At 39.3% G+C, this 17,914-nt stretch overlaps 1 protein-coding gene across 1 annotated transcript in view; it reads right to left on the bottom strand.

Moving 5' to 3' along the window:
• The window catches only part of rfx4 (regulatory factor X, 4), a 28,628-nt gene that overhangs the window by 4,410 nt on the left and 6,304 nt on the right, over positions 1-17,914 (bottom strand). Inside the window, exons 4-16 of the mRNA XM_018754895.2 lie at positions 15,064-15,187; positions 12,336-12,397; positions 11,699-11,912; positions 11,169-11,246; positions 10,530-10,693; positions 9,939-10,039; positions 9,635-9,693; positions 9,194-9,338; positions 6,970-7,064; positions 5,926-6,043; positions 2,686-2,805; positions 1,794-1,952; positions 662-824 (exon numbers count right to left, since the gene is read on the bottom strand). Coding sequence (XP_018610411.1) covers positions 662-824; positions 1,794-1,952; positions 2,686-2,805; positions 5,926-6,043; positions 6,970-7,064; positions 9,194-9,338; positions 9,635-9,693; positions 9,939-10,039; positions 10,530-10,693; positions 11,169-11,246; positions 11,699-11,912; positions 12,336-12,397; positions 15,064-15,187 — 1,602 coding nt within the window. The remainder of the gene's footprint in view (positions 1-661; positions 825-1,793; positions 1,953-2,685; positions 2,806-5,925; positions 6,044-6,969; positions 7,065-9,193; positions 9,339-9,634; positions 9,694-9,938; positions 10,040-10,529; positions 10,694-11,168; positions 11,247-11,698; positions 11,913-12,335; positions 12,398-15,063; positions 15,188-17,914) is intronic.

Here is a 17,914-nt window from a genome sequence, read left to right as displayed (position 1 = left end):
TGTCTTCGTCCAGATTGTACCCTATTTCACAACCCGTGCGTCCCGGATAGACTGTATACTTAGGTGACCCTGCACTCTGCATTGATAATGAATGGTTCCAATCATGGGCCACAGGCTGACAACATAGTGCAATGGACTCCCTGATTCAAATACACACAACGCTGTCCCTAATACCAGAGGTCACCAATTACTGCCCCTGTTTTACATTTAAATTTACATTTACATTTTCATTTTTGGAAAATGCTTTTCTCTAAAGCCTTAGATGCAAATACCCAATTATCAATCACAGATGTTTAGGCTGATAATGTCATATTGCTGGAACCATATTACTGAAGTATCTGACTACAGAAGTCACATTCAAATAGCAAATATATATAAAAATATAAATATTATTATAAATAAAACATTTATAGCAGATAATATTGCATTAATCTACAAGGCTGTCAGGAGAAAATGGAAATGGAAGTAGTGGTAGCACTTCTTGAACCACTAATATTATTATTACACACCATCTGGATGAAAAAATTATTTAATTTTATTACGGCATAAAAAAGACTGCGCGAGCATTGGGATTGTTTAACGTCAGATGGACATGGCAAGGTCAACCTTGGGTAAACAGCTGTATGTTGAGAGCTGAAAGCAGAAGGTGAAACCTCCATACCCATGCTCATCCCGATGGGGATACACTGGCATCCGGTGGGCGGTCGAGGGAGGCGGCACGGGGCCGCCACGCATGCAGGGAAGCTGCTGGCTGCCCTCTGAGGGAGAGTTTTCCGAAGTGGTCACTGTGTATGTGAGGGACCAGGTGTACGACTGGATTGCACCTGGGTCACAAACAGAAACGCAGGAGCCAAGCTATGACAACCATTTTACACCCTTTCTGAGTTTCTTGTGCAGTTCACAGTTAAGCAGTGATTTGTCATGTTTCAGAACAAAGAATCTGCTCCTTTCTTTCAACCTTTTGGACATATTTCCAAGACCATAAACTGCTCCTGCTAGTTTCCTAAATCATAGATGATGAGGATTTTACAGCATTGCACTCTGCACAGCTATAAAACAACTTTGCTGATTTCATTATTGCAGGCAGTCCTCAACTTATGACATATGTGACTTACGACAACCCATACTTAAACGGCCATCTCTTTAATTTCCTTTATCGTATTATTTTCGAGTCCCAATGATTGGTCGTAACATCTTAACAGTGACCGCTCCTTTTGCTGTACAACAACATTGGCTGGCTGGGTGCTCTGCCACAGAGCACATATCTGTTATTGTTTGGGTCTCGGTCAGTGATTGGCATCTATCAGTAACTGTATTTTATTTGTAAAACCTTTCACTTATGATTCCCAACAGATTACTTTTTATTTAAAATGGCCGGCAAGTGAAAAGGTGAATACGCATTATTCATTAAGGAATACTGTACGGTATTAACTACAGTACACACACACACACACACACATTTTCAGAACCGCTTGTCCCATACGGGGTCACGGGGAACCGGAGCCTAACCCGGCAACACAGGGCGTAAGGCCGGAGGGGGAGGGGACACACCCAGGACAGGACGCCAGTCCGCCGCAAGGCACCCCAAGCGAGACTCGAACCCCAGACCCACTGGAGAGCAGGACCCGGTCCAACCCACTGCGCCACCACGCCCCCCCAAGGACTTATAATTAGGTCAAAAAATTGAAAATGAAAGTGGTTAGATGACTGCATCTGGCTACATCTGAGTACTGTGGTTACATAATTTAAATTTGTTGAAGGACCAAGTATAGAAGGTCCTCCCTGGCTCACACCTGTGGTTGCTGGGATACCAGGGTAGTCGGGGGATTGAGGGGTGTCCGGGGAATGGCCTGCGGCAACTCTGACGGAGTTGACAGACTTGGCAGGTGAATAGGGTCTCGGGGACATCAGAGGGGGCGTGGCTTCCGGAGGCATCACATGTTCTCCCCTGTCTGCAACATGAAAGGCCGAAATACAGGAATACACTGCACAGGGAACGGAATCACCTCTTGATTCTGGGTCACAAGAAATTCTCAATACACTGTGAAAAGTGTTTCACCCGACATATTGCCCAGGAGGGTTGGGCAGCCACTGGTACGTGGACCCCCACAGGTTTATTTTCTCCCTTTTCTTTTGGTCTGGGAGTTTTTTCTTTTCCTCTCCTCAGTTGCCAGTTGTTTTATTTATGTATACTGTTAACAAATGTGGTGCCTCAAGTGTTCAGCACTCTACATTACTCTGACGTGAAGAGCACTTTATAAAAATAAATAGAATTTAATTTTATCAAATCCCGGAGAAACATGTGAATTGAGCATTTTTTAGAACGTGAGCACAAATATATTTATAAAGTATTGAAAATCACTTTCAAAGTAGCAGAGCAATGTGATAAACCTGGTTAACCTGGCTGTACCTACTCCTACACACACACATACACACACTGTGAGCAATTTAAAGCCACCAGTTCACCTGGACTGTGGGAGGAAACACAGATGAAAGCCACCCAAACACAGAGAGAATATGCAAATTCCACACATGCTGGACCAGATTCAAACTTACATTGGAATGTACATCCCAGGTGCTCTGAGGCACTGTGCAGTTTCCCATCCTATCATACAAAAGTGTATGTTCTGCTTCTCCCACTGCAGCATGGATCAATGTCACTTTTTGAGGAAGGCGAAGTCTTACCTGTGCTCCCTTCCCCCTTCATGGCCTTCATCAGCTCATTGGCCCTCTCTTGACAGTGCAGAGACTCCAGCAGATACAAGACATAGTCATCAAACATGAGGTGGATCAGGTGGAAGGACCCTGCAAGGAGAAAGAGCCGAGCTTCAGTAAAGTATCTATCTGTCTTTATGCAGACAGCCTTTGTTTGCTCAGTGCCAAAGTATTGGGACAGGCAATACTAATGAAGATGAGACTACAGTTTTTAATGTGCTAAATGAATTATTATTTCAGCAGCAATTTGCAGTAATCCACGGGTTTCCGTTACTGACCACAGTGCATGATGACTTTTGCAAAACGGCAGATATTATCGAGAATGAACAAATTTTTTCCTGTCCTTTCTCTGTCTGCCGACTAAAAATAGCCAAAGGCACATTTCGAGCGCTACACAAGATTTCGTGTGAAAAGGACAGTATGTAGAGGAAAGAGTTTTTCACAGAACTTTGCACTGTTTCAGTCACTCCGAACAGTATGCCCAAAATAAACAATGCCCGCTATTCACAGGACGGGTTGCAATACTTGGGGTTGTAAAATGCAAAGATGCACAGCTTGGAGAGGAAGGCATGGGAAAAAGGAGAAGGACTTGGTTAATTAGCTATTTTTTGTATAAGAAGCTGCTCTATGAACACACCGTGACCAGCTGTGTCTTTTGTATTCACAGACAGGCTGGGGAGAGGTGGGGGGGTGCTTTTGTGCTGTCCCATCCCTTTCATTTCCTCTCTTATGCACGACCACCAGATAACTCCGGTGACTGGGGCAGGCTGCCATCGCTCCACCGCTGTTTTGGGTCCAGACCTTGATGACACCCAAAGAAAAAGGCGGGTGGGCCATCATCCAATGTTAGACAACCCAAGAATTTTTTTGAGGACAAGGGCTGGCCTTTTAGTCAGAAAGTTGTAGGTTAAAATCCCTGGTAGAAATCTATATGTGGGGACTGAAACATCCTACTATATAATCAGTGCAACCCTGAGCTGTGCTAGCAAGTTTGGATTAATCGTTTAGCTACACCTTAAGGATGTATAGTATATTTATTCATTTCGCTGATGTTTTTCTTTGAAGAAAGTTCTATTATTAACCCACTTATACAGCAGGGTAATTTTCACTGTATCAGTTCAGGGCAAGTACCTTGATGGAGGGTATTACAGCAGGAGTTGGGATTCAGACCTGGCTGCAGCTCTAACTACTTTGCTACCAGCTGGCCATACAGTACCTATGTATAGTAAGCACCTGAATGTCTGTCAAGACTTCTTGAACAATCTTCTACGAACTGATGAATTAAAAGTAAAACTTTTTGGATGACACAGCCCCTATTATGTACTTTTTACCAGCAGTCAAGCATGGCGATGGTAGTGTGATTGTCTGAGGATGTTTTGCTGTCACGGAGCTTTACTAAGCTCTAGCTAGCTAGCTAGCTAGCTAGTTAGCTTTACTAATATTGAAGGACTCACACACACACACACAGTTTGACACTGTTTGTCCCAAGCGGGGTTGTGGCAAACTGCCAGTCTGTCACAAGGCACTCCAAGCAGGTTGAAGGAATCATGCTTTCCTTATTGTGTCACAAAATTCTAGTCCATCAGTCTTTGAGTTGAAGCTGAAGAGCAGCTCGGTCATGCAGCAAGACAGCGTTCCCAAACATAGAAGCCTAGTCAAGGTTCTAACCTGAATCTGACTTAGATGTTGTAGCAAGACCCGAAGAGATCTGTTCATGCCAAAAACCTGCAAATCTAGCTGAGCTAAAGCAGTTCTGTATGGAGGAGTGGGCCAGACTTCCTCCACAGGGATGAGACACCCTGATCAACAGCTACAGGAAGTGTTTAGTTGCAGTCATTGCAGTTAATGGTACGCAACCAGTTATTAACTGTGAAGGGACAGTTACTTTTTCACACCTATGATTGCGCATTTCATTATTTTCCACACCAAGGAAATTACTTAAAAACAATACTGGTGTTACTTTTCTCTCAGCTTCCATAAACACACTACCAGAACTGACAAGCAGATCTGATAAAATTTAATGTCAAAAATTTGCAAAAAGAACAGCAAATTACTAAAATACCTTTTAACAGTACAGTTTACAATATATGTATGCATCAACCATTCGCAGAACTTAATATTTTGAATATGAATTATGATAGATAGATAGATAGATAGATAGATAGATAGATAGATAGATAGATAGACAGATAGATTACTGAGCACAGATCCAGCACTGTTATAGCATTTTTAGCCTAATTTGAAGTGACAAAGCTTGGAGAAAAAGCAATGAATAAATACCATACAAACAAAATAATTATTGGCATCTGTATGAGCATAATTAAGTACTATAACTGAAGGGGATATCCATAAGAAATATATTTAAAATTTATTTTAAATTGTGTGTATCCTAAAGTAACAGCAATTACACCTATTTACTTAGCCTCCACTACTGCATTCTTACACTTACATTTACATTTATTCATTTAGCAGACGCTTTTCTCCAAAGCGACGTACACACACACACACACACACACACACACACACACACACACACATTTTCAGAACCGCTTGTCCCATACGGGGTCACGGGGAACCGGAGCCTACCCAGTAACACAGGGCGTAAGGCCGAAAGGGGAGGGGGACACACCCAGGACGGGACGCCAGTCCGCCACAAGGCACCCCAAGCGGGACTCGAACCCCAGACCCACCGGAGAGCAGGACTGTGGTCCAACCCACTGCGCCACCTCACCCCCTCAAGCGACGTACATCTCAGTGAAAATACAATTTGTGCATTATATTAAGAGAAAGAAACATGGCTGCAGACATGTGATTCTTAAGTAAACCTAGTTTGTTTTTTTGCACTTTATGCACCGATGTTCATCGCTCGAGTAGGTGCATAAAACTCAGGATAGATGAATCCTGATCACCTTCCTACAATTTTTTTTTCATTCTTTGGTAATATATAATCTGAGCTGTCATCCGACCACACAGTTTTCTTAAACATCCAGTTCAGTGTCTCCAATTAAACAAAGAAAATGCCATTTCAGGGTCCTAGTGAAAAAAGGAAACAGCAAATGCATGAATAGTCTCAGAGGAGCAATATCCAGAACAAATATTCTTAAGAGCGGCTGTTACAAAAGGAATCGCAAATCAATTCTTGTTTGAACAAATGTTCCGAATAGTAAAAATGTAAAGAGCTTGACTGCAAAGTGGAATAAGGTCAGTTACCGAAGCTGGGGGCACTGTGAAGGGTCATGTCCCGAATGACTCTGGTCCCAAAGCATGACCACATGAGCAGGAACTGCTGGGCCACTTTCTTCAGGCCTCCTGACCTCTTCCCTGCCATCTGAGCAGATCATTTGCATGAGAAAGGAGAAAGAAACATTAACCCCTTAAAGACATGCTAGGGGGTTTAAGATTCAGGACCAAACATATAAACAAGTCGGCAGGGGACCATCCTTCCATTCTTTCACAGATAAAACACCATGTCTAGAAACCTTCATAGTGTGTTGCAGAAGCATCTTTTAGTAGAAAATATATTCAGAATTTTTTCTCTTATACTATATAATTTTTTCACTGTATTCTAGACAAGCACGGTAGACTCTGTAAAGAAAGGAAACAATGAAACCCCCTTTATTCATTTTTAACTAATCTTCTAGTTCTGCCAGGCATCATTTGCACTCCTACTGCTTCTTTAATTGTGTTTGCGTAGTTATGTTGCTTCCAGCACATACACAAGCTTTAAACAACCAAATATGGCATAGAGTTATTCAGAGTGATCTTGGAACAACATACAGCTTTGTTGAAAAACAGACCTAAAGTGAAAGTATAAAACACAAGAGCAAGTTAAAAAGTATCTGCAATAGTCTATATTTGAATGAATACAAATTATTGCGGATACTTTGTGATTTACCCTTATGCAATTGTTCACAGTGTATGTATTGATTTTTTTTTGAAAATATGCAAAATATGTCAATTTGTATATCTGAAGTACTGACTCTTAAATTTTTGTCTGAACTGCGATCACATAATATTTAGTTTGAAAAATTCAATAGGCTGATGTATGCTTAGATTTGCAATGAAAAATCTATATCTACTCACATGCATACTTTCAAAACTTTTTTTTATTCTAACTGCATTACTCCACTGAAAGTAATGTAGATACCTGTGGCTTCCTTAAAATTACAACAAACAACATTAGTTAAAGTTGAATAAGTGTGCCATTTACTTCTGATATGCGATGACAGTAAAGTGAGAAAAAGTGTAGCTGACCTTCACCACACAGCGGTCCACCATAGAGTCCAGCCACTCGATGTACGACTCGATGGGCGACTGCTCCTCCAGCAGCCGGTCAAACTCCTGGTACACTATGAAGAAGGGGCAAGATGAACTTCCGGCAAAAAGTCACGTACAGTAGAGTCTCAGTTATCCGTCTTAAACTGGAGCAGTGTTTGGCCGCAAAATACAACAGATCCGGATAATATGGAGTCATAATATTTGAAAACATATTATTAGATAGGTTCAGTAATGAAATAAAAAGCTATTAAAACCTTAAATCATTCATTTTAAACCCTAGGTAGTAATCCTAGTAAAAACCTAGAGTGCTACAAAATTTGCTACCACTATTTATTATACAATTTATTTTCTTTAGTATTTAGCAATACTATATATATTTGTATTTGTATGTTGCATCACACTCGGGGAGTTCCAGAAACTGAATTTTGTTAATGTGAAAATTAAACCACAATTGAATTGAATTTCATTATATAATGACAATGAAGGTGGAAATTAAACCAATTAAACCTACACTGTCAAAATTCAGCACACAAATACTGAAAACTCACAAAACTCAGTGTCCATGTGGAGTAAGATGTGTAGAGAGGTCTGAATATCATTGCTTGACAGTTCTGAATAGCAGTTTGCAAAATTGATAACAGAAAAAATACAAAAATACCTACAGCCTGATAATGCAGAAGGCCAGATAATCGAAGACTGGATAATCAGGACTCTACCCAATGTAGAAATAGCTAGATGGGGACCAAAGCCATGCTTTGGTATTAACCCTGATCATGGTGAATAAGGGTCAAGGTGATGGTAACGTAGTAAACAAGGTGATGATACCACTCTCTTTGTTACTATTTCAATGGTAATATGCCTCAACAAGGATCATTGTGGCTTTAGCCAACAGGGTACATACTATATATACAATAAGTATATTTTCTCATTAAAAAAACTGAATATGTCAATTATTAAAAAAAATCAATTACTAACTGAAAAAAGATATTCAAGAAAATGATATATAGTTAATCTGTAAATTTAATGTAAATTTAAACAGTTTTTTGATCGTTTATGCGAGGTAAGTCAAAAAGTATCTGCAATATTAAAATTATGGGCAAAAGCTAATTACTAAAGTAATAATAAAGTACTACAGATACTTCTTGACTTAATCCTGTATTTTGTTAAGTTATGATGCAAAATTTGACCCTCGGTCAAATCATTGTCACGGTCAGTGCTGACGTCAAAGATCTAAATTGGTTTAAGCTTATATCACTAACAGAAAAGCCATGAAAATGTTCCCACGACAGTTGAGAACAAGACAATGTGTTCCAGAGATCTGAAGACAAAATTAATAATAAATCCTTCATCAAACTATCTCAGAAAATAGATTTGGAAGCTATAGTCTTGCACTGTTTCAGTTATTCAAGGACATAGACATAACAATTTAACCGTCTATACTCAAAAGGGAAGCGGTACAGTATTATCAATGAATTCTTTTTTTCTTAATGAGGTAAAAATAATCAAGCACCCTTAATATCCAAATGACATGGAAGCCTTTTCAAAAATAAAAACACATCCAAAACTCAACAATAGTCTATACCAATTTTATTGTAGCTGTCTGGGCATAAACACAACAAAAACTGTTAACATAAGATTTGTTACATCTACTTTATTTTATAGCTGTTTATTATATACTACTTCAAAAGGTAATGCCCACATTTGGGTTTTATAGGTTAGCTTTTGGTCGTTTTATGGGAATCAGAGGAGAAGAGTTCCACTTCTCCACTGACATTAACACCTCTCTGCCTGCTTGGTGCTAAACATTTGGATCGGCTGGACTGAGAGAAGAGGCACCTGACCAGAGGCACTTTGTTCAGCTGACACTTTTATTCCATTCAATTTACAACTTCATTGTTAGAGTAACAAAGGAAATAACCATCGTGAACTGTGGGGAAGAATGTGGCTTGTTACACTGACCCAGGACTGCTGTAGTTAAGGAAATGTGATGCATTGATTTATTTAGCTTGCACTTGTCAAAGATACCTGGAATGTTACATATGCAATACTATGCTGCTTACATTGATTCATCCATTTATATAGGAGGGTAGTATTTAGAGGCTCAAAGTTATAGTAAGTTCCTTGTTATTTCTACGGCAGGATTCGGACCTGGGTGATACAGAAGCTCTGTGATAAAGTCTAGCTTAAGTACAGTACTCACGCTGGATGATGAGCTTTCTGTGCTCTTCTTGCGAGTCCTCCATAGTGTACAGTGTTTGCTTGGTGATGCTGTTCAGATCTACATTTCTCCAGTCTTCCAGCATCTGGAAAGTGATGTCCGCACTGTGGATAACAGTTCGGGAGGCCTTGGTAAACAAAATAAAATAACCATTTAGGGGTTCCACTTTGTACACTGGTTTAATAAAACAGACCAAGTAATATGGTTATATTTGCTAAACTGGTGGAAGATATTTAGTTCATTAAGCAGGTGTAACATTCAGAACATGTAATTTGGTTGATTAAATCAGGATGCTCTCTTTACAACTTATGTTCAGTAACACATTTGAGTAGATAGACATACAAATTGGTTCTACCTTGTGGCAACAGACATAGTTTGGTGCTAAAAAGAATTACTGATAATGTCTTTAAAAGTAAATCATACCTGACAAAGATGATTCAGTGATGTTTGTCGTCTAAGAATCTGTGAAAATCTTCTGGACACTTCAAAAAAGAGGAGATTTTGTTAAACTTTCCCTGCAGCTTCATTTATTCTTTTAAAATATTTGGTTAATGCTCAGTTATTGCAGACTCCTATTCAAGCTAGAGCTTTTACGTTAGTTAGACAAATATCTGTTATGTGTAGATTTTACTGTGTACTGTCTTAAGTACATTTTTCCATGTTTCACTGTACAATCTATTGTAAAGCTATGAAACTGCATCAAATGTTAAGGGTGACAGGTACCTACACTCAAACTTTATGTTCCGCAAGTTCTCCGGGAGGTCATGTAATGCAACCTTGAGCCATTCGTCCAGCTGTTTCGCAAACTTACGGATCACCTGCGTCAAGCTGGAGGAGGAAAAGAGCAGGTCTTTAAAAGCAATACAAGGCTTCACAATATCCTCCACACAAGGCATCTGAACGTTAGCTAAACATGTATGTTTTATAATTGCTGTTTAAACAATTATAATGGACCACCTAGTTTTTGACAGGAACACCAAAAATCGAAAGATGTCTCAAATGCAACCCAAGATCTAAATGCTGTCCGGCAAAATCCTCTTGATAAGGCACTTCATCTGAATTTCTTTGTAAAAACATTGAATTATGTGTGAAACTACATACTGTGTAGTTTACATTGAGTGGAACTAAAGAGTGTGGTCAGCAACTAGTGAATCACAGCAAAGAATAGAGGAATCACCAAGGGTGCAGCTAAAAATTCTGGGTCCTTGGCAATTCTCAGAGTGCCAGGCCATGTTAGAAAGCGTGTAATTTACACAGCTTTGGTCTGAGCCATTTTCTCTGAGAGGTTTTTTCTCATAGCACTTGTAGATTCACCCACCTGTCAGGTAATGCCTGCAGCACGGTGGGCATAAGCACCCCAGAGATTGCTTTGTAGAGGATGGAGTCACAGACACCCACGATGTTGACCACAGTGGGGGAACCCAGAACAGGTAGCATGTGGGGCGGCATGCCCTGCCAGAAATGCAGCAGGAAACTCTGTACCTGCGCACACACAACACCATCAGGACATGTAGAGAACATAGTCACAACACATCTGCTGGATCCTTTTTGGTGCATTAAATTTGTATGATTGCGAATGGGACATAGTTTGGATTTAAACTTATTCATTTAGCAGACAATTTTCTGCAAAGTGATGTACAATAATAATTAACTAGAATTTAGCTGACATCTTTATCCAAAGTGACTTAGAGTGTCAGAAACACCACAGTAAACTGACTACAGTCATTCACATATTTATACACCACAGCAATCCAACACGGACACACACACTATTGGCAATTTTGAGTCCAGTGCATGACATCCATTGCACCTTAATGCTTCCTTAACTTTAGTCATTAGGTAAATAACCCTACAAATCCCATGTAGAGCTGATAGATGGATGCAGCTGCATGCATGTCCAAGGGGTGAGGATGCAACTATTTTCAAAAATTCAGCGGTTGCGTGCAACTTGACTTACTTCATCAAAGTTTGCCCGTATAACGGTATCCAGGATCCTCTGGCAGTGCGTTCTGTACATCATAATAAAGGTGGAAACCTGTCAAAAGACAGGGAGAATGATCCCAGACCAGCTCAAAAGGTCAACGACACAAATGTTGCCATATTACTTGGATTATAAAGATAAATGTGTTTTATCACCATTTCTGTGATGAATGTTCAGTATTTTTTCCACAAGTCCAAACACCCTCAGTTCAACTGTTTTCAAGTGTCAATATAGCGTTTTTGTCACAAAGTCACCCATGAAGTGTGCGATAATCACATTTTTTAAATCTCTTAATTTGCCTTGCTGTGTTTCTACTGGATATTCAAACCATGGGCTTTGTGTGGATTTTATTAGCTAAATTTTATTATCTACAATAAGGAGATATAATGGGCTGGTATTAGCGCATAAATCCGAAAACTCCAGCTCTTAATCCAAAAGTGGTCAGAGTCCCGCGGCAGATGAAAGGAGGACAGCCCAGCCAGATGGACTTTTAGAAGCCTGTTTACCTTCTCCTCTGGCAGGCTCGTGGGCAGATTTAGGTCTTTGACATTTGGGAAGTCTGGCAGGAGCGTCCCCAGCTTGGAGCGGGGTGAATACGCCACTGTCTGCTTGGTGACCTCCTTCTTGCCCGTCTCGTTCACCCAGGCGGCCCCTTTCTTAGAGTACATCACGTCATAGTACTGGGAGCTCTCCTTCACTGCTATCCCATAATAATGATATCTGGTGGGTTGAACAACGCAGGGGATGGGAATCAGCCAATGGCGGTGTTGTCTTGTCACACTATTTCACATTTCCATCATTACGTTAAATTACTCTGTCTTAAATAAGTACACTTTTCACTGATTAGTGCAAAAATGCAAGACATGTGTGACACATGTGGTATGAGCGTAGACATGATTTTTTTCACATTGGTTTCTCATGTCAGCCTGTATAAAAAAAAAATCATAGAATGCTGGAACGCTGAATATAACCCTCCAGCCGCCTCAAATGAAAAAATTCACACCGAAAAAGTTTCTCTAAGGCGGTCACAATTTCACAAAATATACTTCCACATAACTGTCCCACACACTGTGGGAGCAGGAATAATATGTTTAATCATATGTTCATGCATTTATTCATTCAAGGAGGATGATTTCCACTTACTTTGACTGGCCTCTGGTTCCCAGTCGCCTTGTTGTTAGCTGTGGAAACTGCTGCCTTATTATCTGTGTGCAACGCAGGGAAAGTTATCAGTGGACGTCACAGATTCACCTCCTGGATCTCACTTCCTAATTTTTCTTATGTTAGTAGGAAAAGGGTCTGTGTAATTCTGTCCTTGTATAGTACAGGTGATATAGCATGCATTGTATGTAGTTCATACTAAGAATGTCCAAAGCAAAACTGATTAACTTGTTTAGTATTTTAAAACCCTTATCATTTTTTTATAACAGTGGCAAAAAAACTGACACCTGTCTGACATTTATAAGAGCTTTGTGTGTGTTTTAACTTTACATATTTCAAAGTGGAGATGATTTGTGGTTTCTTGGGGTGTGTCATACACCTTGGGCAGAGAAGTAGGAATGTCCTCTCTAAACCGAGAGAGCCCCAAAAGAGCCGAAGTAGGGCTGTGCTTGACACGAGTCAAAAAGCCATTGTAGGCAATGCATGTCTTTTTTCAGCTTTGGGGGATATTATTTTATCCTTTTTTCCTTTATAAAAATGTTGGCATCTCTTCCTTTCTTTTTTTCCCCCAGATATTGGCAGAGGTTCTCTGAACTGCAGTTCTTGGTGCAAACTTTAGCAAATAGTCAAGCTCTCCTTTGTGCAGGATGAAAAAGGGGGCGAGCTGTGAAGTTTCTGTCCGGCTGCTTGATAAATGAGCAGACAGGGAGGCAACCTTGGCTCTTTTTGTCCCAAATCAATGAAGCTTTCCTAAAGGACGCCCCATGCTGGTCCAGCCACTGATCTAACATTCCGCAACATCTAGCCCTTCCAAATTCCCTTTAATTACACATTAATCCAGGCCCCTCTCTTTTTCAATATCCTCCGACAGGGGCTCCATGGGGGTGGACTGGGGGTCTCCTTCGAGTGGTGGGAACAGAGGCGACTGGAGCTTCTGGGGTTATACCGCATGACCCAGCTTTTCACATATAACTTTGCAGCAGCTTTTAACTTTGAATTCATATTCATCAGCAAATAACAGGTCTACCTGTAGAGTACACAGTACAGTACTAAAAGTGTATCAAATTAATAGAGAAGACAGGGAATGCATTTTTTAACTGATTAAGTTCCATCCCGAATGTGTTCCGGGACCTTCTGTTCTCTTCTGTAGTTTGTGAGTTTCCACCTTTAAGAAGCAAAAGCCCCATTTTCTCCACTTTCATGAACTCATAAAATATATCAACAAAAATTCTCCGAAACTCAAATGTAGAATTTAAAATATAGAAAGTGTCTTTGATTCAGACACCACACTACTTGACATTTTCACTAAAAAAAAAACTGTATCTGTCACACTTTAGTTGCATTGTTATTTTTCTCTTGTCCAGATGTTTTAACATTATCATCTTTAACTTTTTGCCATTGTCTTTCACCCCACAATCCAGCTAACATGATTTCAATCAATTAATTAATCTCAGTCAAGAGCTCTAAGCAGGTTCATTGATTAATTAACATCATTATGTGGGACAAAAGAAGGTCTCTAACCGCACGTGTCACTTTTGTTTGGTTTCCATCGTTATGAAAGTAAATCCTCTCGCTAACCGAAGTTGCGCGCGGGTAATTGGTCTTTTGTCGGGTGCGCGCCGTGGTCAAACGGCGGATGCGCGCAAAGTGGGCGCGTTCCTCTGCGCATGCGCACCGCAGCTCACTGCTTTGTAATCGCACACGTGATTTGTAAGGCAGTCTCGCTCACATTCAGCGCGTTTCGTTAAACATAGAGGTCAATTTAACTAAAGCAAATTAAATAAGTTGTAAGCCGTTTTAAAGTACGCGCCGCTTTACGAAAACTTTTAAAAAGTTTTCACAAGTTTGACTTTTTCAATCCCTTTCGTCTGAATAATATGAAAATGTGACAAAGTTAATAATTATTGATGTGTAATAATAATAATAATAATAATTATAATAATAGGCTATTACAGTTCGTATTCATGATCCCCAATCATGCAGAATGTCCGCTGCAGAGCACGTTAAAATCTCATTTAGATATGTTAATAAATATAGCAATAGTTTTTCAACGTATCTGCATATAGCCACGACCAAATAAATTGCCTTGGGCCAAGGTGTTCTATTTATCCGCTGAAACTGATTTATTGGTATCAGTGGTACACCTGCTGGATCCCAAAGGACAGGTAGCTTTAAAAATAGCTTTTTGTCGTAAATTCAGGACGAAAATTAATAAGTCTGCTTAGAACAAGGATTAACGTAAAGTTATTTTTACTCTGAAAACTTTGCCCGACCTCTGTCTGAAAACTCCTTTCTTCTAAAAGTTTTTCATTTGAAATTTTTACATACCCAGTCTATCTGCCTGCTCTAACTCTATGTCCAAAAATGTGTGTATGAATAATTTATATGACTGAATTGTGTTACCTGCTAGGTGCACCGCATCGTAAATTTATAAGACCATTTGTTAATTATTTATTTGAAACTTTCCAGGTAGTCCACTTATAAGGTATTGTGGCCCACCTGTGGAATATGCTTTGAGAACCACTGATTTAAATACAATTTCGTGATGAAATTGGAAATTTTTGACTTTATTGCAATACAGATAAATTATTATTATTATTATTATTGTTGTTATTATTAATTATTAATAATAATGATAATAATGTTATTATTGTTGTTTAAACTTACAGATGAAAAATCCACTCTGACCAAATTCTGTCTGATGTCTTACCTTGCCAAAGCTGGCTGCATTGACAGGTTGTGTGTCGTGCTTCTCGCAGAAGTCCAGATAGTGCATGTAGAGCGCACTGCGAGGAATGCACACTCCCTCAGCAATCTCGTAGTTCTCCTCCAGCCTGTGAAAGAAGAGCCACTTTGTTAGTTTAGTCATCAATTTTCTTATTCTTCCTCACTGGTATCATTTACCTCCTCTTATGAGTATCAGGGTTTTATACACTCACACACAAACCCTAAGCCTCAAACACACACCCACCATCAGGGGAGAAAAAGTTACATGGGTCACTGATAAGTTGTTGGGCCTTCAAAATTCGCACATTGATCTTAACCTGCATAAGTGGATTTGTGATGAGAATGCAGTACAAGCAGAACAAAAAATACAAGATCCACAGTTTAAAAATATTGTATACCTTAAAAGATTACAAGACATAGCATCATCTCAAGTCTAAAAAAAGACCACTTTATTAAAGGCAGGAACATGCAGAGTGTATGGACTGATACAGCAGATAAAACAATTCACCATCTTTATAGTATATGATGATCAAGTCATCCTGGTCATCATGGAAATTGAAATTTATTCTAATATATACAAACATTCATGTGCTACACTGATGAGATGAATTAAAATTTTGACAGCTATTGCGAACATAATATTCAAATGGTATCCCCAGTGAACTCATTTCCCTGGCAAAATTAATATTTAAATGCAGTAGTCTCCCAGGAATCTGTAATGCAGCTTTTCAAGAACCAAAAACAATAAATACACCTTAATTTACAATTTATCTAATGTATTCTACTGTATATAGTTTTTAACAGCTGCACTGTGGAAGACAGAAATAACGTTCAAGAAAATCATGAAAATGTCAGTATTTTAGGGTAAAGCCAAACGCACGAACCACCAATATACTCTAATTACTCATATATGTTTTATTAGGAAGACTAACAGGTAAGGTGAGTGAAGTTAATAAAAGATCTTTCTGGGGTTTTGAGAGTGGAAAAAATTCAGTAGAACTTATATCACCGTGTTGTTCCTGGAGAAAAAACTAATCTTTTTAACATATTGCTTGAATAACTTATTAGACAGGGCTTAACTTGTTTTATGCAAATTTTGACATATACGTCATTTTATATTAGCTATTAAATATCATTGCACAAGTAATGCAGACATATACATTTCATTTTAAGCCACACGAAGTGTGACACTGAATCAACAATAGCTTCAAATCTTGCAGATAAATTTAGATATCACAGGATGACCTTCTGTTTATGAGTGTGATAAAATTATTCCTTATTATTTACTCATAATTATATTTTTTCCACAGTAATAACCCGCGCACACTTCGGCAGTGTGGTTTAAAAACAATGCTGCGTGAGTCATATTTAATCCGTATTAATGCGGGTCAATATTCAGGTGTCATTGATTGGAATCAGAAACAGAAAAAAATATCAATAGTTAATAAGTATCAGTGTCGGTGCGTTCAATCCGCTTCTGTATGAATGAACAAAATAAAACTAAATACATTTGGAAAGTTCCACATTTTTGTCCTTAGCTGAATTTCGCTGCTACTTTAAAAAATAAATCACAAAGTTTGTGAAAGAACAGAAATAATATCAACAAAGGTGCCTTAAATATTCAGTATATGCCCGGTCACAGACTTTAATTTGTAATAACTGTAATATTACTGTCAATAAGCCGGGATCTCGCTGCATCAGCTAAATTAATATCATCATACATACATTTCTAAGCCTGTTTGTTTGCGGCACATCGCATATTATTACACTTTTCCAAAAGTGTTCTTTGATGTGTTTCACCACACGTTCATATTTCAGCAGAAAGCAAAACACAAGGTCCCTCTCACTGGTCTACTGTACTCTACTGTATACACAGTACTTTGACACATACAAACGTTGGTAACCAGGTTAGTTCTGTCTTAACTCAAACTTTCGAAGCGATCAAACTCCGTCCCTAAAGACATTTCGAAAAAAATTCTAAACGCTCCCTTTGCGGGTTAATTCTGTTATGGAACCGCTTTTAAATGTCGTTTTTATTGCTATTTATGACGCACACATTGCTAGAAGTAGAAGCGTATTTCTCATATTTCTCTCCTCACTGTAATTATTGAAATGTTAAGTACAGGAATTACCGAGAGCGGGTGACGCTTCACAGTCGTTTTTAATCAGTAAAAGTTGTAAAAATGTTGATGGATTTTCCCAACCCGAACACAAGTGAAGTGAACGGATTGCAAACTTATAAGTTATATACTACCGGGAGTCATTCCTCGTTACCATTTAAGGCTGTTCTTGTTCTATTGCATAACAATAACATCAATTATCAATTATCAATACATAACACCATATCAATTCACTCACACTCGCTATCGTTAACCGCTTCTCCAATTCAGGGTCGCCATGGTTCGGAGCCTATCCCGGAAACATGGTATAAGCTGGAGGGACACCAACCCATCACACACACAAGGAGGCCAATTTAGAATGACCAGTTCACCCGACGACCATGCAAACACAGGCAGAACATGCATCCCCACACAAATTATGACGGATTCGAATCCAAGTCCAAAAAAGTGAGCCCAAGTGTGCGGAGGAACCAGCAAACAGAGCCCATCCAGCAGCAGATGCTGGAACTGATGAGATCAGATTTTTCTAGTGGGAAGAAGTTTGTACTCTGCGGGGTTTGAAGTTTAATGTGGAACTGGCACAAAGGGACACAGAAACACTGAAAAGTCTGAAATAAGAACTTTATATATACTATGTATGCTCGATATCTATGATGTCATCTGTGATGTCACATGCGAGACTGCAGTATGCATATTAGTTAGGTAACGCCTGCA

Source organism: Scleropages formosus, chromosome 5 (genome assembly GCF_900964775.1).
Source record: "Scleropages formosus chromosome 5, fSclFor1.1, whole genome shotgun sequence".
Taxonomy (NCBI): domain Eukaryota; kingdom Metazoa; phylum Chordata; class Actinopteri; order Osteoglossiformes; family Osteoglossidae; genus Scleropages; species Scleropages formosus.
This window is presented reverse-complemented; position numbering and strand designations above follow the sequence as displayed.